The following is a 19,070-nucleotide window of genomic DNA, read 5'->3' as shown; positions in this document are numbered from 1 at the left end:
AGGTGTGAATTGGAAGGGCTTTCTCTTGAGTTCCAGTCAGGCAGATTTAACTAGAGTGTTGGTGGTAGTGCTTCAGGCATGGTGTGTCCATATGTGGAACAATGGTATCTTGGCATGAGGAAATGGGAGTGAAGAGATACAGGCAGGATTTGGGCCAGGCATGGTGACTCTGGTCTCTTTACACTGAACCCCAGTTGCTGGAAACCACAGGAGGGGAGAAGGCTCTTGTGCTCACGTTCTTCCTGGTTTTCCACAGACATCTGTTAGGCCACTGTGAGAACAGGATGCTGGCCTAGACGGCTCTCCTTATCTCTCCTTATCTCCCTTTTCACCTAGCCTGGAGAGATGTTTTTGCAACTTCTCCCACCCTGAGCAAACTGGCATCATCAGTGAATGTGGCAACCTCAATGCTCATCCCTAACTCCTGGTCACTGATGCACAAGGCAAAAAAGCACAAGGGCTTTCTCCTTACCTTGCATCCCCGGGTTGGGAGAGGATTGTCCATTTTTTGTTTCTGCCTCTCTGGCCCCTCCCACCATGAAGAGCCTTGGCCATTTGCTCTGCCCCCTGGACTGACAGAGCCCACCTCACTAACCATTGGGGCGGTGTGTTTATTTGTTGCCAAAGGATGTGCATTTCAGAGAAGACATGAGTAGCGCAAGGTGGTTGCTTGAGGGGGCAGGGTGGACTCTCCAGTAAGTCTCTGACTGTCGCTTACATCAGGCAAAGTGAGAACAGCACCTTTTCAGGACGGGGGGTGTTGTGCCCCCACTTCCTGTGATTCTGCTGGGAACAATCCCACCAAAGGGAAGCCGGATCTCTATGGGAAAAAGAAGCACAGAAGCTGGGAGAGAGGGGGGGAGAAGAGACCACGCTCCTTTTAGGTAGGTAGGTTGGCAGCCACCTGAACTGAAGTGGGAGTGCAAGGGGAGGCCTAAAGGTGAGCTGCTTGTTATGCCCTGAAACAACATACTTGAGTGAGCTGCCTGGTGCATGCCTCAGTTTCCCCTCTGTAATCCCCTCTGTTTATTCAGCCAATCTGGGAAGTGACAAGCATGTTTAACATTCTCATGCTGCCCTTCCTTCAGCTGGCATTTTGCCTGAGCTGCCACTGCCGCTCACTTTCATCTTTCCCCAGGAGAGGAGGGTTGTTGTGTGTTCGGAAGTGTGTTTTGCAACAGAAGAGCACCAGGAGGCCAGAGGCATGCTTCAAAGGAGTGGCAACCAGAGGGCAGCTACTGCTGCTCCAGCTTAGGATTCCTCTGCCATCTGCCGCACATACAAAGTGCCCCCTCCCCCCGGAAGCAGATTGAGGATCTCCTTTGCAGCAAACAGCAAGCCCTGGGGAGAGGAAGAAGATGGAGGTGGGGGTAGGGGTCTTCCTCCAGCAGACTTAGCACTGGGCTCTGAGTCTACCACATAACTGCAGGTTCAGTTCCAGACCACCAGAGTAAAGCGAATACAGTCATACCTCGGGTTGAATACGCTTCGAGTTGAGCGCGTTCGAGTTGCACTCCTTGGCAACCCAGAAGTAACGGAGTACGTTACGTCCGGGTTTCGCCGCTTGCGCATGCGCAGATGCTCAAAATGACGTCACGCAGATGTGCAGAAGTGGCGAAAAGCGATGCTTGCATGCGCAGACGTGCCGTCACTAGTTACGTTTACCTCTAGATGCGAACAGGGCTCCGGAATGGATCCCGTTCGTATCTAGAGGTACCACTGTATCACAGTGGGCTGTGGTCTTCCTTCCCCTGGAAGCAACTGGGCTGCCTTCAGGGGCACCTGTGTCCAAGAAAGGAGCAATATCTGTGAAGCACAATCCCTTAGCCTAACCTACCTCACAGGGTTGTCATGAAGATAAAATAGGGAGTGGGAAGCCACATGCTCCACCTTGAGCTCCTTTGAGGAAAAGGGAGATACAAATATGGTATGCATGTGTGTATTTACCGTATACACACACATATATATGGACAAACACATGCCTATTTGCAACAATTACAGATGGTTTGCAGTGATAATTTTATGCAAGGGATAGCTTGGTAGAGCATGAGAATATTAATCCCTGGTTCATGGGTTCAAGCCCAAAATGGGACAAAAGATTGCTTCATTGCAGGGGGTTGGACTAGATGCTCCTCATGATCTCTTCCAACTCTATGATTCTTAAGAGGGGCATGTGTCCCCCAGAGAGGATGTTTCTTACCAGGTGATGCCTTCTGCCACACACAGAGACCCATCATCTAGAAAGAAAAAGAAAAAAAAACAAGTGAATGCTTTTGGCTTCAGGGTTGACTAACTGATCAATTAATCAAACAGAAACTCAGACAAGGGAATCCCTCCTAAGATTTATTTAGTCAAATGACAGTCGTAAACGTAACCTGACGACATTAGCTGTCAAAGGATTTTGGAAACTGCCACTGCAAAACAGATGATTTGCGGGACCCCCAGTGCCTGCCTTCAATCCTTCAGCACGTTCCTGCATTCCTGGCTCATGCTCCCATTCTGAAAGAAGAGGGGCTGCACTTTTGCTAGCTAAATAATAGGTCCATATTTTGGGGCACAGGTCCAGTTCAGTAAACTACCCAGCCCTTATCAAATAAGCTCCGTAGGGAGGCAGCAGTGTGAAAGGGATCCTTTGGGACTGGCTGCCTTGCTAAACTGAAGTCAGAGGAAGGGTTAACCAGCTGAGGCAATAGGCGAGGAAGAGCCTCTTTCATCCCTTAGGCATAAAGGCTTGTGGAGCACACCTTTGCTCAGAGTTGGAGGCATGTGCGCTGCAGCAAGAAGTGCAGGTAAACTCCTGGCTCCTAGATGTATGCTTTGGCTTGCAGTTTAGTTGGTTAGGCCCCTGTGCTGCTATGGCCAGCAAGCTCTATGTGTGTGTGTGTGTGTAGCTGCTCCTTCATGCCACAGACCATGTTGGCATCAGCTTATTTTCTGCCATCCCAGCCTGCTGAAGAAGACCCTCCAAACCCCTTGGGATGACTCCTGGATGATCCCAGCAACCTCCTGAAGGAACAGAGTGAGAGTGCCACTCACCACTTACGCCGAAGGGTTGCAAAAGAAAACTGAGGCCCAGAGAGCGGGGTTGCTCTGCACTGCCACCAAAGCTCATTGAAACCAGCTGCCGGTCCTGCTGCCTTGCCCTGTTCTCATGCTGGGTTTGGTTCTGAGACAGAGCCGTGTGCAGGACCCCTGACTAGTGAGTAAAAGTGTGTTTGGGGAGAGGGGGTGGCCAAACCCTTCCTGCCCTAGACGGGGGTGCGGTGTTGGTGTTTCCCCCCGCCCTTTGCACTGGGGTGCTTTGCAGTAGCTGTGAGTTTTGTAATGCTTTTCTTGATGCTTCCTGTTTCCTCCCGCAAGGGCAACCTGAGCCCTTGCTCTCTTTTAGAGCCACCTTGTCATGGGGTGGGCGAGAGGCATTAATTCCATTCCTAGCTGGCTGTTGGACAGTTTCTGTACAAACAAATGCAGTCAGTGTGCCTGTGTGTGTTTCCGTGGGGCCTTTCGTCTTCTGCACATGCCAGGAAACAGTTGTACGTTACCCATGGCGAAGAGACATAAAGACAGGGGATCCAAGAATGTGGAAATAAATAAGAACCAACCGGTGAATAATGTCTGCTCAATAATGCTGGCAAGGTTTTGTTAGTTAGTAGTTAACCGGGGGACAGTCTCCAGCTGACAAGCCTCTTTCCTTCTCTCTTTGGCTTCCAACTGACTTCTTCCTGCTTCCGCAACAGACTCTTCCAACTGCCCCGGAATGTCCTGAGTGCAGGTGTTGAGTGACATCCTAGTAGGGTGTAGAGGGCATATCTCTCTCACACACATTGCCTTGTGCTCCCTCCATCTGTTGTCAAGTGCTGGGCCTCCTTCCTGGCTCCTTGCTGAGAACCCCTGCTTTACAGGACTACCTCTGTCTAGAAGGTGCTGAGGACTTCTAGTATGTCACATAACCAGTGCTGATCTCGTGTACGTGTGTGTGTATGGGGCAGGGGACACTCTCTGTGACCCTCTTCCTCCCCCGCTTCAGCTTCCCTGCTCGTTGTCTGGAGCTACTCCCACCTCCCCAAAAGGCAGGACTAGCTCAATTGGGATTCATCCAGCACCACCAAACCTTGTCCTCCCACCAGTGTTTTGGTAAAGCATGCAGGAAGTGCAACCTGAGCGACAGATGAAGTGAGAGGCTCGGAGATCTGCCCTTTGAAAGCTGAGGGGTGTTAACTGGGGTGCTTTGCATTTGTCCCCCTCTCCATCTCCAACTCAACCCTACTGTCTGTTACATTATGAACTGACTTGGGTAAGTGAAGAGATTGGAACACCCTTTTGCTCATGCTGGGAGCCCAAGTCTTGGGATCTATATAGGTGTAACAATTGGGATTTCCTAATGCACCCATGAAATTAATCGGACAAAAGGGCACCAAAAGGCCTGTGGGAAGGAGGAAGGGAAGGTTTGGTGGTATCCTGGTCTGGGTGGTATCCAGACAGCTGTGATGTTGAGGTGGGCTAGGGAGCTGAATGGAGTTTAGTGACTGTGGTTGCTGGGCTTCAACTGGCCCAGTTGCCCTCTCTTATGCTACTGCTACTGTGAACCCTTATGTGCTTATAACTGGTGTTATCCCACCCCGATTCCAAGATCCATCATTCAAGTAACAATTTGAGTTTTTGGTGCAAAGTGAACCACATGTTATACACTGTGCATGTATTGCCATTAGCCTCCCATGGGATTTGATTGTTTACATTTGCTGAAATAAGCACAGTAATTGACAACCAGAGTTAACAAGGGAGGATTAATCAGTTGCAAAAAAAAATAGTATGGCACTTTAAGTATACTATAGCAACAGTTAATAGCTGCCATGCAAAAGTCTACCAGAAGCCATGCACCCCGCCCCCCGCTAGTTATAGTGGTTTCCTTTGTCAACAGATATTTGCCATTTCCATCTCTCTCTTCATAACCATTGTAAAATCTAGAATGAACAGCACTCTTCCCCAGTGCCCCCCACCCATCTGCTGGGGCTCTCATTACTATTGTGGATCTATTGAGAATGGCTAGGAGAGCACCTCACACCTGTTGTTAGGGAAGGGCTTATGCTGATGTGGTTGCCTTGGCAACAGTGACAAAGATGAAAGCCTCTGGGAGAAGCCTTGAATAATAACATGGAGGGACCACATGGGAGAGAAAGCGGGTGTGGAAGGCAGGGGACCCTGAGAGTTTAAAGAGTGGAGAAATAGAGCATGAAGCAGAATTCCCTTGTACACTATAGAATTCAAATTTAAGTTTCAAGCATTTATGCATTTACTCAGTTAGCTCACATTTGCAAAGTCTGAAAACAGTGACAAAAACTGACATTTTAAAATGAAGCTTTCATTTCTCTTTATTGTAATTGAGAAGCAGATGAATCACATCTCTGTCATTCTGTTGAGAAACTGAAAATGGGGGCTGGCCACCACAAGCAATTGGCCGATTTGGGACAGCTAATCAGTCCTTGAAGGCTGGTGGCTGACATCTGATCTTCATGCCCTCAGTGATTGGAAAGAAGCTGAGGGGCCACAGGTCACTAAAGATGGCAGGTGGGCATTTGCCAAATTTCCGGGTGCCAGAGGGAACCTGTGCCTGGCTTGGGAGAACTCACTCTTCCAAGATAAAGGAAAGGTCGCCCATCTGATGGGGTCCCCAGGAGCTCCTGAGCAGAGCCAGAAAGCAAATCATGGCAGGAACACTAAGCAAAGGGGGCCTTTTGCCTCTGTGAGTTGGAGGGAACAGTGCCTGGTGGTGCATATGTGGGTGATGGCATTCCTCCAACCATGGGTGTAGCCAAGGGACAGGCAGGGAGGGGCAGCTGACCTCCCTTAAATCAAGTAAAACAGGAATACTTAGAAATACTTAACTACCTGACCAATCACAACGGTTCTGTCCCCCCCCCGCAACAAAAGTCCTGCCTGCCCCCCCCCGGTCCTGCCCCCAAAACAAAAATCCTGGCTACACAGTCACTGTGGCTATAAGCAATCTCTAAACCGAACATACCAAAACAAGAAACATAAGCATAAAAGTCCCATAAAATTCAAGTGAACTAATGGGTAAAATTACAACAGCATGGGAAAACACCAGCAAAACATAAAAAGGTGACTACAATGTGATTGAAAAACTTCCTCAGGAGTTGGGGAAAACTTGCCTTGGAATGTACAGTTCTCTCAACTGATACAGTGCTCATTAAATATACTGGGCTCTCTAAGTATGCTGGGCTCCTCTTGAGTCTAGTGGCATTTTCCCTGATCTGTAGTATACTTTCTAGCTGACATTCCCAGGCCTACCTGGAAATGCTGCCCTGTGCGGGGTTGTACCTGTGACCTTTTGCAAAGCAAGCAGATGCTCTACCCTTGTGCCATGGTGCTTCCCTGTACAGATCAGCTGAATAGGGGGTTAGTGCCCCTGTCCCTCACCAAACGATGTTACAACCTCTCAGGCCCCTTCCATGCTGTGTCTACAATCTTATTTGTTTTAATTTAGCAGCTGGCACCAAAATCAGTGGGGCTTTTGTGGGCTAGGAAAATGTACTTGGATGGTGAGAGGGGATGAGTGAGCTCTCTGGGCCAGAAGCTGGCAAGCCCCACCTTAAGCCAGGGAGGAGCTGCCTGGTGGTCTCTGTTTGCACTGGGGCAGCATCTCCTCCCCACAACTCGTTGGAAGAAAGCAACATGAGGAGGTCTTGTCCCCGGGATTCTTTCCTGGGTATTCGTTCTTTTCTGTGTTTCCTGGCACAGGTTCCTCTCCCTCCTGCCGCTGCTGCCTTCTGTGCATGGAGAAAGATGGAGAAAACGAACGGTCTGAAGGCTTCCCCTGCCAACCATCAGCCACAGGAGCCCATGAAAACTGCTGCCAATGGGGATCCAGAGAGAAAGGAGCTCAGCAACCACAGCAGGTAACTCTCAGAGCAGATGGCCTTGAGGTCTGCTGCAAGGGGTCCCTGGCCCAAGAGCCAGCTTGTCACTGGATACCCAGTGTTGAGGAGGGAAAGGCACCCAAAACATGCTCTTCAATAATTGGTTGCTGCATACCCATACAGAGCTTGTCTGAGGCCCAGGGCAGGGGTCTTGTTCATGGCTTGACTGTGTAAGTCTGTCATGCCCTTGGCAGGGCCCCCAGCTGTTTTAGCCCTCTAAGGCCTGGGGCAAGTGTATCTGGTTGCCCACCTCCCTGCAAGGGCCTGGGCTATTGCCTAGCATAACTGAATAGGGGTCAGTCTGTGCCAAAAGGAGGAGGGGAAGCCTTTTGGGGCCACTTGGGAAGGAGTTCAGGGATGAGAGCAAATGGTCCTTCCTGGTGAGAGTGGAGGCCCCGGGAAAAGTTTCCTCCATGGGCGAATTCACAACTCTGAGTTCCAATAGGAAACACACTTTTAGAGCATGGTGCTAATGATGCCTGCGTTGTGGGTTCAATCCCCCTATGAGCCAAGAGGTCTGACTCCTGCACTGCAGGGGGTTGGACTAGATGACCCTCAGTGTGCCTTCCAACTCTGCATTTCTATCAATCTATGATTCTGAAAATGTATTGGGACCCTCCACAGCTGGGCTTTTGTGAAGCAGCCCTTTCAGATCCCACCCCCGCATTTCTCAAGCAAATGCTTGACTTCTTTGCATCTCAGCACAGCGTGCTCTGTAATAAGGGTGGCTGGGACAGGTGAGAGGAGATCTGATTTTTGTCTCCCCTAGGTTTTCCATACAGCCAGCAGGGATAGGATCTCAGATTAAATCTCCACCTTGTGGTCAAGGCAGGAGGTAGGCTGTAGCTCCCAAAATCCTCCAGTTTGCTTTCCTGCCTATGTTGAGCACAGTCACGAATCAACTCCCTTAGCGTGTGTGTGTGGGGGGGGGTTTCTCTAGGGCTAGGCAATATGGGAGTCATTACAACTCCCAAGTCAATCAACTTGGATTGATGTGGAGTTCTTGCTTTTATGTGGGAAGGGAGCTTGAGGAAGAGGCAGTGGCAGTGGGAGGAGCAGACCCCCTTATGAGGGGAGGGTGTTCCGCTCCATTCCCACCTCTGCTTGGCAGCCAAGGGTCATCCTTCCTACCTGGTCTCTCTATAGAGTGCCGTCAGCCAATGATGACACGTCCTCAGAACTTCAGCGTGTTGCCGCCTTGGATAATGTGGACGAGAAATCCCACAAGACAGGAGGCCTCTCCAGGTACTTCTTATGGGGCTCCTTGTGGGGTTGATGAAGCACAGCCAAGTGTCTCCTCCTCAGGCTTTGTGGTGGCCTTTGCAGTGGAGATGGAAAATGCAACAGGAGCCCACCACTCTGTGGAGCAGCAGTCTTTGGAAGTGGGGGGGGGGGCAGCCTGGATGGGTGTGGAGGTTGCACTGAAATTGTGCCCATAAGCAAAACCAAGGAGTAGTCTCCATGAGCTACTCCGCTCTAGATGGGGATGTTACAAGAAAGGAGATTCCGACTCAACTTTATGAAGAACTTTCTGAGGGTAAGAGCCATTCAACAGTGGGACGGACTCGCTTAGATGATGGTGGACTCAGGGGGTTGAACTAGGTGGCCCTTGGGGATCCCTTCCAACTCTACAATTCTATGATTCTATTATTTTGACTCATTACCCATAGCTGAGCTGGTGTTTCAAGACTTAGGAACGTAAGAGACTGTCATTTACTCAGGCAGAGCATTAGCCCATCTAACTCAGTATCTAATCCTGCCTATGCACGGTTTCAGGCAGGGGTCCTTTCCCAGCCCCACCTTGTGATGCTGCCGGGGGTTGAACCTGGGACCTTCTGCATGCAAAGCAGGTGCTCTGGCTACTGAGCTATGGCTCTTGCCCACAATTCCACCCTGCTGGGGCTGCTCTTGAAAGCCCATAAGGGCCATTTGTGGAGATGGCCTAGAACGCGGCAGGCGTTTCAGGGGAGGCCCTACTACTAGCTGTAGCTGCTGAAGAACCCTCTGCTGTTTCCCCTCCTAAGAAGTACTTGATTAATAATAATAATAATAATTTTTTATTTATACCCCGCCCTCCCCAGCCAAGGCCTGGCTCAGAGCGGCTTACAAGCAACAATAAAAACAAGTTGAATGATTACAACTTAAAAACAAAATTAAAAAACAACATTAAAATATTGAAACATTAAAATATTAAAATGTAGCCTCATCTCAGGAGGAGAAGGAAAAGAAAAAAGAAAGGGAGGGAGGGAATCAAATTGGCTCCAAGCCAAAGGCCAGGTCTTACAGGCCTGTCTTACAGGTCTTACAGGCCTGTCTTACAACTCTGTCTTACAGGCCCTGCGGAAATAAATCAGATCCTGCAGGGCCCTGGTCTCATGAGGCAGAGCGTTCCACCAGGCCAGAGCCAGAGTTGAAAAGGCCCTGGCTCTGGTTGAAGCCAATCTAACTTCCTTAGGGCCCGGGACCACTAGGGTGTTGCTATTTATGGACCTTGAGGCTCTCCGTGGGGCATACCTGGAGAGGCGGTCTCGTAGGTATGAGGGTCCTAGGCCATGAAGGGCTTTAAAGGTCCAAAGCAGCACCTTAAATCTGACCCTGTACTCCACCGGGAGCCAATGCAGCTGGAAAAGCACTGGGTGAAAATGCTCCCATGGCAGAGACCCCAGGAAGAGCCTCGCTGCAGCATTCTGCACCCGTTGGAGTTTCTGGGACAGCTTCAAGGGCAGCCCCGCGTAGAGCGAATTACAGTAGTCAAGCCTGGAGATTACCGTCGCATGGATCACTGTGGCCAGGTCGATTGAACAAGATGGGCAAGAGGAGGCTTCGTAACCCTCACAAGCCCCGAGGACTTTGTCTTCCTCTTTTGCCGATTCCCAGGAAAGCTGATGACAGTGAAGGTCACTGACTTGGATGGCTCTAAAAGTGGATTGGACAGATTCATGGAGGAGAAGAGGGCTATCAATGGTGACTAGCCAGGATGGCTATACACCACTTGCACTGTTAAAGGCAAAAATGCATCTGAATCCCAGTTGCTGGAGACCACTGGAGAGGGGAGTGCTCTTGTGTTCGAATCCTGCTTGCAGATTTCCCATAACGGGCATCTGGGTGGCCACTGTGAGAAGAAGATGGTGGACTAGATGGGCCATTGTCCTGATCCAGCTACAGGGCTCTTCTTTTGATCCCTCCTGGCAGCCTGGAAGGAGTGAGATGCTTCAGCACCTAGATTAGGCACAGGGGGAAGCAATGGGCAGAGTGGGGCTGTGTAACTGCAGCTCAGAGGGAGAGAGGAAAAAAACACACACTTCTCCTGCCCAGGGTGAATGTGAGGGGAGACTCCATTCCACTGCTCCACTGGAAATTTATGGATGTTCTCTCCCCCCTCCCCATTTGCAAAGCTTGACCCTTTCCCTTCTCTCTTCCCTTTCTAGGATAGCCCGCCTGGTGATGGTTATCCGGGGCTGGGCCAATAAAGGCTTGAAAGAAGAAGAGCGGCGGCCAGACTCCTTCCTGGAACGATTTCGAGGACCAGATGTCAAGACATTGGCAGTAGCTGCAGCAAGGGGCGATGGGTTTGATACCCATGACAGAAAGACAAAGTGAGACTCCCTCCTGGCTGGCTGGAGCTGCTGTGGGAGGCTTTGCATGGACAAGGAGATGAAATCATAGGCCACCTTCCCTCTTCTTCTCACCCGCATCTCCTTCTTCATCTTCATCTTCCTCCTCCTCTTCTTTCTCCCGCTTCCTACCTCTTCCTCTTCCTCCTCCTCCTCCTCCTCCTCCTCCTCCTCCTCCTCCTTCTCCTCCTCTCCTCCTCCTCCTCCTCCTCCTCCTCCTCCTCCTCTTTTTCTTTCTTTTCCTCCTTCTCCTCCTACTTCTTCCTCATCTTCCCCCTCCTGCTTCTTTCCCCTTTTTCTCTTCCTTTTCTTTTTTCCTCCTCCACTATAAATAAGGGGCAGGCCTCATTGGTAAGGCTGGACCTTGCCATTAGCCATGGTAATTTGAGCAAAGAGGAAAGGGCAGGCTGCTGGAGAATGAAAGAGGCTCACAATCAGCCAGGGTCTTTGGCACTGAGCAAACAGGGTCTTCCCTGAGAGGTTAAGTGGAATGTGTTAATTACCAGGGAGCAGCAATGGTTCTGGGCTGCTGTGGCCTAGTGAGGCTTTTGCAAAACAGGAGCAGGCAAGAGTGTTCAGGCCATTGTGTAAGGCTGTTGTGCAAGTGCTGAGGTTGTTGGTCATTGTGGACAAGGCTGAGGAGAGGAACGGGGCATTCCTTTTCTTCCCATTCTATACTTTAGAAATAAAAATTGCCATACTTTGACAGCCTTCAAGGGATGCCATCAAGGCCTTTCAGGGAACAGGGAGGTTGGGCTTGCTCTAGTGATTCTAGCAGCCAGGACCTCCTGCCTTCTCCCATCCAATGCCCTGTGAGCCAGCCCACCCCTTTCCCTCTCCCATGAGGCCTAAGATGGGGTTGGACACTTCTGTAACAATCTGAGGTACTGGATGGAGACCTCAGAACACCTGAAGTGGAGAGCAGGTAGCTCGGGGGGGGGGGGGGCTTTCCTTTGGAGCATCTTGTTGGCCACTGTGAGAACAGTATGCTGAACTAGATGGGCTCTCTTTAGCCTGATCAGCTGCTGCAGGGTTCTTCTGATGTTCTCGCTGGGCGGCTTAGGAGGTATGAGACGCTTCAGCAACAGGAAGGCTGATTGGACATTTGGATGGAAGGAAGGGGTGGGCCTGGGGTGTTTACTTCTCAGTCACTGTGCTGTGGCCACCTCTGGTCATCTGTCTGGGTAAAGGAGGTCTGTGTGTGCTCACTTAACCCTTTCAGTTTCATGTACTCCAAATCACACCCACCGCCCCCATGGTGTGAATTCATGCCTTAGCTGCAATTTAGACCAGGGATTTGAAGATTGCAGGCTCTCTCCACCACCATCTCCCCTCTAGGCCAGATCCATTGAAGACTCATTGTGGCCACTGAAATGTTTTGCTTCTATCTGCAGGAAGAAATGGAAAGTCTTTGTGATGAATCCCGCAGGGGACTGGTATTATCGGTGGCTTATGGTCATTGCAGTCCCAGTCCTGTATAACTGGTGCACATTGGTAGCACGGTGAGTCCTTGGAACCCATGTTTTTTGGGGGTGGGCACAAGAGAAGGGGGTGTGCAGATTCCGCCCAGAGTACCTATCTGACCAATCTGCAGAGCATGAGGTGAGTCCTTGTGACTCCTCTCCCCACTGCTGTTTCTCTCCTGATCCTCTCCCCCAGAACTTCTCTTCCTAGGAAGCATGGATTTAACAATCCTTAATTTGCTGGAGTTTCAGTAGTTACAGGGTTAACTCACTGCTGAAACTCTGGGAGGTCGCTTATGACACTTCCAACACATTGAATTATTTATTATTTCTATTTTATTCATTTATTAAATTAGCATATCATCCTTCATTGGAAGATCGCAGGATGGTTCCCAACATAAAAATACAAAATGAGAACACGAATACATAATAAAACAAGAGCAACCCCCCACAACACCCCCAAACACATTTAAAATGTCATAGAATGTTTAATAAGTCAAAGGCCTCGTTATAGAGAAACATATTTACCTGGTGCTTAAAGATATGTCATGAAGGCACCACGTGAGCTTTCCTGGGGAGACCATTCCACAAGTGGGGTGCCACCACCGAAAAGGCCTGCTGTCATGTTACTGCCCTCTAGAAACCTTGTGGAGGAGGCACATGAAGAAGGGCTTCTTGAGGTCCTTGATGAGTAGTCCCTGCTCCAGGAAACCTGCCAGGGAAACACAGTGTGAGGCATTTTGAATTGGGCCCGGAAATGAATTGGCAGCCAGTACAGTTGTGCCAGGAACAGGGCAATATGTCCAAACCATCTTGCCCCAGTGAGCAATCTGGCTACCGAATTCTGCACTAGCTGAAGTTTCTGAACTGTTTTCAGAGGCAGCCCCACAAATAACATGTTGCAGTAATCTAACCCAGAGGTTACCAGAGCGTAGACAACTGAAGTTAGGCTACCCCTGTCCAGATAGTGGTGCAGCTTGGCCTCCTTGCTTCCCAATCAGCTGCCCGAGCCATCAGAGGGCTGCTGCCTTCTAATTTTCTCTCTCACCCTCCTCACCACAGGGCCTGTTTCAACGACCTCCAAAGGAAGTACTGGATCTGGTGGCTAGTTCTAGACTACATTGCAGATAGCATCTACATTGCAGACATTGTCATCCGCTTTCACACAGGTGAGGGAGCTGTGTGGGGAGGAGCCTGGCTCAGCCTTCATCTCACTATGGTGGTTAAGGATTCCACCTCCAGCACTTGTGAGACAGAAAATGGCCCCAATAAAGCAAATCTTATTAATGGCAGTTCTGAAAAATAGAGTTCTCCAATGAAAGATTTATCAGCCTTCACTGCTGAATAATTTTCTTAAAATTACCCACCTGGGCATCAATATTCAGGTCTGGCAAAAGCCTCTGCCTTGATATCATATTGGGCTGATGAATGATCTGAATGCTGCGGGGTGGGTGGGAGGAGTGCAGAATCTCATGCTCTCCCACTATCTGGGGCTGGGACATCTTTTCAACAATCACCACCCACCCTACAAGCTCACCACTCTAAGGATGGGAGGCCTGTTTTGCTTATAAGTCCTGCCTGCTCTTCACAATACTGCTACTACCTGGCTCTAGTTGGATTACGAGGCTGGAGATGGGTGAAATCCAAGGCATGTGGAATGAACAGATTGGATGGAAATAAACACATCACCATATCTGCAGTGACAGCACTAGGCAAAGATTTTGCTGCGTTTTAATGCCTCACACTGTGTTTCCCTGGCAGGTTTCCTGGAGCAGGGATTACTCGTCAAGGACCTCAAGAAGCTGCGTGATAAGTACATTGCCACCATGCAGTTCAAGCTGGATGTCCTCTCTGTTTTGCCCACTGACTTTGCCTACTTTGCCGTCGGCTTAAACCGCCCCGAGTTGCGCTTCAACCGGCTGCTGCATTTCTCCCGCATGTTTGAGTTTTTTGACCGGACGGAGACACGGACCAGCTACCCAAACATCTTCCGAATCTGCAACCTGGTGATGTACATCTTGGTCATCATCCACTGGAATGCCTGCATTTACTATGCTATCTCTAAGGCCATTGGCTTTGGAGAGGACACCTGGGTGTATCCCAACATCTCAGACCCAGAGTTTGGTTATTTGACAAGGGAGTACATCTACTGCCTCTATTGGTCCACACTGACCTTGACTACCATCGGGGAGACCCCTCCGCCTGTGCGTGATGAAGAGTATCTCTTTGTCATCTTTGACTTCCTGATTGGTGTCCTCATCTTTGCTACCATTGTGGGAAATGTGGGCTCCATGATCTCCAACATGAACGCCACCAGGGCAGAGTTTCAGGCCAAGATTGATGCAGTCAAGCATTACATGCAGTTCCGCAAAGTGAGCAAGGACATGGAGGCCAAGGTGATCAAGTGGTTTGACTACCTCTGGACCAATAAGAAAACTGTGGAGGAGTGGGAGGTCCTGAAGAACCTGCCTGACAAGCTGCGGGCAGAGATAGCCATCAACGTCCACCTGGAGACGCTGAAGAAAGTGAGGATCTTCCAGGATTGTGAGGCTGGGCTTCTGGTGGAGCTGGTGCTCAAGCTCCGCCCCCAGGTATTCAGCCCTGGAGACTATATTTGCCGGAAGGGGGACATTGGCAAGGAGATGTACATCATCAAGGAAGGGAAGCTGGCTGTAGTGGCAGATGATGGCGTGACCCAGTATGCTATGCTCACAGCAGGCTGCTGCTTTGGGGAGATCAGCATCCTCAACATCAAAGGAAGCAAAATGGGGAACCGGAGGACGGCAAATATCCGGAGCATTGGCTATTCCGACCTCTTCTGCCTGTCTAAGGAGGACCTCATGGAAGCAGTGACAGAGTATCCAGATGCCAAGAAAGTCCTGGAGGAGCGTGGGCGAGAGATCCTCACCAAAGAAGGTCTGTTAGATGAAGCAACTGCAGCAGAGGGCATGGAAGGTATGGATGTGGGGCAAAAGCTGAGCAGGCTGGAGGCCAGCTTGGACATGCTGAATGCCCGGTTCTCCCGCCTCCTGGCTGAGTATGATGCTGCCCAGATGAAGCTCAAGCAGCGTGTCACCTCCCTGGAGACCAAAGTGAAGCAAGACCAGCAGGATGACTTCTTCTCTGATGGTTCCATTAGCCCATCCACAGAAGAGGGGAAAGCCAAACCTTAACCTACTGCGCTGCCATCTGGATTTGAGGCAGCAGCATTTCCTTGCATCTGATGCCCATCCAGACTGCCTTGCAGTAACCCTGTCTCCACCAAACTGCTGCTCCCTAGCTGACTCTTTCTCTCCCCTTAGTCCATTCCCAGCTGTATGTTCCTGGTGACTTTCACCAGGGTCCTTTTAAGTCTCTCTTGAACTGTTTTGAGAAGGTCAGACACCCTCCATTTCTTTCCTCAAGTTGCATGTTCCTCCTCTCACCCTCGCCCCCAAATGGGCCAAATAGCACTGCCTCTGGCAGGTGCTTATTTGGAACATTCCCATCAAGTAACCCACTACAGTGGACCACATTACCTGCTTACAATCTTATTTTGACAACCACTTTTGTGAAAATCTCTAAGCTGGTCCAGGTCCTTCCTGTTCGTGGAGCACATTCAGAGAAAACCTCTCCCTGTGAGCTGCCTATGCTCCCTAAGTCTGCATAGAGGGCAAAGGAAGGGGATGTGTGCACTTGGGTGTGTGGGGTGTTGGTGTTTGCTAGGGCCTGAACCCACCTGCTTCAGTGAGGATTATAAGATTTTGGAAATGTGTTAGTTGAAGATTGCTTGTATGCCTGCAATCCTGCCATCCCACACAAGCTCTTTAGCCCTGGTTCTGCTGCCTGGCTGCTCAAGCGGGCAGTGCTGTCTCATTCAGTCTCATTCCCTTTCTGCTCTTTGAGGCTTTTAAGGTCTCTCCTGACTGAGTTTTCCCCTCAGTTCTTGAAGACTCACAGCTCCTTCTGCATCGACTTTAGAGCTCCAATTGATGCCTCTCTTTAGCAAGCATTGCCTTGGGGGCTCGACACACCCCAGGCAGGTAGGGGGGACCCTGTACTTGTCCAGGGAAAGTGATTGAGCCCAACACAAATTCCGAACCTGGAACCTATCCCAGAAATGCTGGAGAGGAAAATCTCCTCACATTTCACATGAAGGATTAAGCTGAAGTGGCTGCCCCATGTGTGCTGGGTAGAAATGGCCAGCTGAACATCAGGACAGGCTTGGTTGAGACCCTACCCCTCTTTCTTGTTTAACTCACCAGTATCCCTTGGCTAATGCACAATAGCTCTGCCATTCTCAGGGAAACACCCCACCCCCTGCAGCCCTCTCCCTTGTCCATTCCTCTCTTCTTGCCTCAGTTCATGACTGAGCCAGTTTACACAGAACAAGGAACTATGAACCCAAAGGCTGTTTACTTGCCCGAAACTCAGATTTCAGTTTTGGAGCCATCTTGTCAATTTCCATTTTAATGCACCAAATGAAAATGGGCCACTTTCCTCAGGGTTAGTTGTGGAGGAGGAGTATGCTTAGCCAAAGTGTTTCTATCAAGTTTTCACTGGGTCTGCTCAGATCCTGCCTGGAACCATGAATCCCTCCAGATCCATTTCTGGAATGAAACAGAAGCTCACAAGAATTTGGGGTGGAGCTGTGGGTATGGGAGCAGGACCCATCACCCAAAAAGCCCACAATGCTTCCAAGTCATCCGGCAGGCACATGACTTGATGTGGACTCTACACACCTGAGCCAAGGAAGCCACAACTGACAGGCGCCCTGTGGGGCACGTTACACATCTTTAAAATAAAGAGCTCAGATGTGAGCAGCCAGTGGGTTTAGCAGATGGGTTGCATAGGTGCCTCCCTGCTCCCTCCCCCCAGTTTCCTGGCTGCTCTGGTTGGACTACGCAGACTGTGACTCTTTTACCCTGGGGCTTTGGGTCTGCTCAAGCTAATGTTCCATGAGCTTATTTACTTAACAAACAAATTGCCCTGCAGCTCTCCTTGCAGTGTGTGTGTGTGTGTGTGTGTGTGTGTCTAGCAATGTTAAATAGCAGTGGCGGCGGCGGCAGCAGCTGCAGCAACAGCAATACATTCCTTTCCAGATCCCACAGACCTCTGGCTTCCCAGCTGCAAATGGTGAGCCACAAGGGGGTGCTGTGTACAGTGGAATGAATTGCAGTCCTGCCTGGCTCAGCCTGATTGGAATGGAGACACACTGAATGTGGGAGCGTCTCTCAAGCGGAAACCCAGAGCAGAGGGGCCCAGCTTTTCCCCTGGAGCCAGAAGCAAATCTTCTCTCTGGAAAGCAAACCTTGTCGTGCCGGAAGGCCTGGTGAGCTGGTCTGCTCATCCAATCCATGTGCTGTTGCTTTCATTTTCCTTCGGGAGGGAGTCTGCATGCAAATGACTTGTGGGCCAGCATGAATTTCACAGACCCTCAGGCTTCTGAAGTGCCTATTGCATTGCCCTCCAACTGTTCCTGAACCTATCCCAGGGAAGGAGGGCTCATTTCAAGATGTCACACCCGTTTATACTTTTTATAAAGAGTTTCCCTGCTGAGGTTACTCATTAGTTATAAATATGGTTGCTAAAACTCATATTTTGTCATTTTGTATCTTATGTTTCAAGTGAGGGATGGTGTGACCGTGGCTCCTTTCTTGCTCATGGCAGGGTCCTGTTCCAGTGGGATCCTTTGTCTCCTTCCCCCTAACCCTGCCTGTCCCACAGTGGTGTAGCATGGTGTGTGTGTGCAAGGGGCACTGTGGCCCTGGGTGCAGAATTCTGATGGGGTCCAACTCAACACCCCCACAACTGGTTCCCTTACTGAGGCCACATGGCTGCACCACACTGTTGGCTCAAGTTCAGATTGTGCTCTGCTAAGACCCCTAGATCCTTTTCACATGCTCTACTGTCAAGCCAGTTGTCCCCCTTCCTATATTTGTGCAGCTGGTTATTCCTGCCTACATTTGACCCTATTGAAATTCATTGTGTTACTTTGGGCCTATTTCTCAAATCTATTAAGGTCATCTTGAATCTTGATTCTGTCTTCTGTGGCATTAGCTACCCCTCCCATTTTTGTGTCATCTGCAAATGACCCAGAATTAATACCCTGTTAATACACATAGAATTGATGGCAAGAAGGGTGAGGATAGTTTTGGAGGTCATGTGTGCCTGGAACCCCTTTCGGGGAAGGGTAGTGGGTGTAGACAGTTTTGGAGTGAAATAAGGGTTGCAAAGGGCCCCTGGCACACACGACCACATGGTTGCCTGCCACTTGCTTTGTCATTACTGCTTTCTGCTTGAGGCAAGCTGGGCATTTGACTCATTTTCTGTGTGAAAATCCAGGATCCATGATGCACTTTGCTGCTTCTGAGACCACAACAAGAGCGTTTGTGTGGGGTGGAATGCAAGACCACAGATTCTGCTTAAGGGCAATCTGTGCACACAGTGTTTTGAAGGATTTTTTGTTTGTTTGTTTTTTATAACAGAGAACCCTCAAGAGTGAGAGCTGTTTCAGCACTCTGGACAGCGGCTGCAGGGCTCATCTGCAGAGATACAATCTCAGGGAAACACGGAAGAGCTGATGATGAGGGTGACAATGACAGCGTATGCATGCTTGCTCCTTGAAAAGCCTACCCAGCCCACCCTGTTAACCTACTTGGGAAAATCCTAAACCTTTAAACCATTACTTGACAGAATTCAAAGCAGTCTGCCTGGTTTCTTATGGTGCTTGGAATTCATAGGTTCCCAAATGCCCTAATGAAATTAAGGCTAGCATTTCAGTGGCTAATAAACGGACATTTGTGCTAATGTAGAGGACCCCAGTAGCGAGACTCAGCATTGCTTGGGGGAAGCTCAGTCCCTGGGAGAAGCTGAAGGAGCATCTGGCATCCCTTGAGGGTCTTCCTGGTACTGGCTTCAGCCTCAAGAATCCTGTGACGAGGGCAAGATTGGGGGAAACCATGCACCAACTGCAGCAGCTTGAGAGCTCAGTGGCAAATTTTACCCAAGCCTTGAGGTCTGAAGCAGGAGAAAGAGGCTTAAAGCATCCTTCGAGGTGCCTCCCAGGCAGTCTTCTT

The 19,070-nt window shown here is 50.0% G+C and overlaps 1 protein-coding gene and 1 long non-coding RNA gene across 8 annotated transcripts; one reads left to right on the top strand and one right to left on the bottom strand.

The window, feature by feature from the left end:
* Window positions 1-1,985: 1,985 nt before the first annotated feature.
* Window positions 1,986-3,736, bottom strand: LOC308468065. Its single transcript, XR_013981433.1, has 2 exons — window positions 3,603-3,736; window positions 1,986-2,237 (listed from the first exon to the last, which is right to left on the bottom strand). It is a non-coding gene; the product is annotated as an uncharacterized lncRNA (long non-coding RNA).
* Window positions 3,737-3,783: 47 nt separating this feature from the next.
* On the top strand, window positions 3,784-18,689 carry CNGA2 (cyclic nucleotide gated channel subunit alpha 2). Of its 7 annotated transcripts, none has more exons than XM_080989808.1 (8): window positions 3,784-3,937; window positions 6,757-6,914; window positions 8,082-8,180; window positions 10,364-10,531; window positions 11,944-12,051; window positions 13,075-13,181; window positions 13,774-14,928; window positions 18,480-18,689. In XM_080989808.1, exons 2-8 carry the CDS (start codon window positions 6,802-6,804, stop codon window positions 18,494-18,496), a joined length of 1,767 nt encoding a protein of 588 aa, XP_080845934.1. In that variant the 5' UTR covers window positions 3,784-3,937; window positions 6,757-6,801; the 3' UTR covers window positions 18,497-18,689. The 7 variants fall into 7 exon arrangements, with proteins under 7 accessions (XP_080845934.1, XP_080845933.1, XP_080845929.1 ...); XM_080989807.1 differs by having other exon boundaries at window positions 13,774-14,967; XM_080989803.1 differs by lacking the exon at window positions 18,480-18,689 and having other exon boundaries at window positions 13,774-17,588.
* Window positions 18,690-19,070: the final 381 nt, after the last annotated feature.

This window comes from Podarcis pityusensis (assembly GCF_964106645.2).
Source record: "Podarcis pityusensis genome assembly, chromosome: Z".
In the NCBI taxonomy this organism is placed as follows: Eukaryota; Metazoa; Chordata; class Lepidosauria; order Squamata; family Lacertidae; genus Podarcis; species Podarcis pityusensis.
Note: the sequence above shows the minus strand (reverse complement) of the source record. Positions and strands in the feature narration are given on the sequence as shown.

Bases quoted from the DNA above. Each gene is read 5' to 3' on its own strand.
- CNGA2 (XM_080989802.1), top strand. From the start codon at position 6,568: ATGAGTGAGCTCTCTGGGCCAGAAGCTGGCAAGCCCCACCTTAAGCCA. The intron at 8,181-10,363 runs GTACTTCTTATG...TTCCCTTTCTAG, and splicing joins AAGACAGGAGGCCTCTCCAG to GATAGCCCGCCTGGTGATGG. The intron at 12,052-13,074 runs GTGAGTCCTTGG...TCCTCACCACAG, and splicing joins TGGTGCACATTGGTAGCACG to GGCCTGTTTCAACGACCTCC.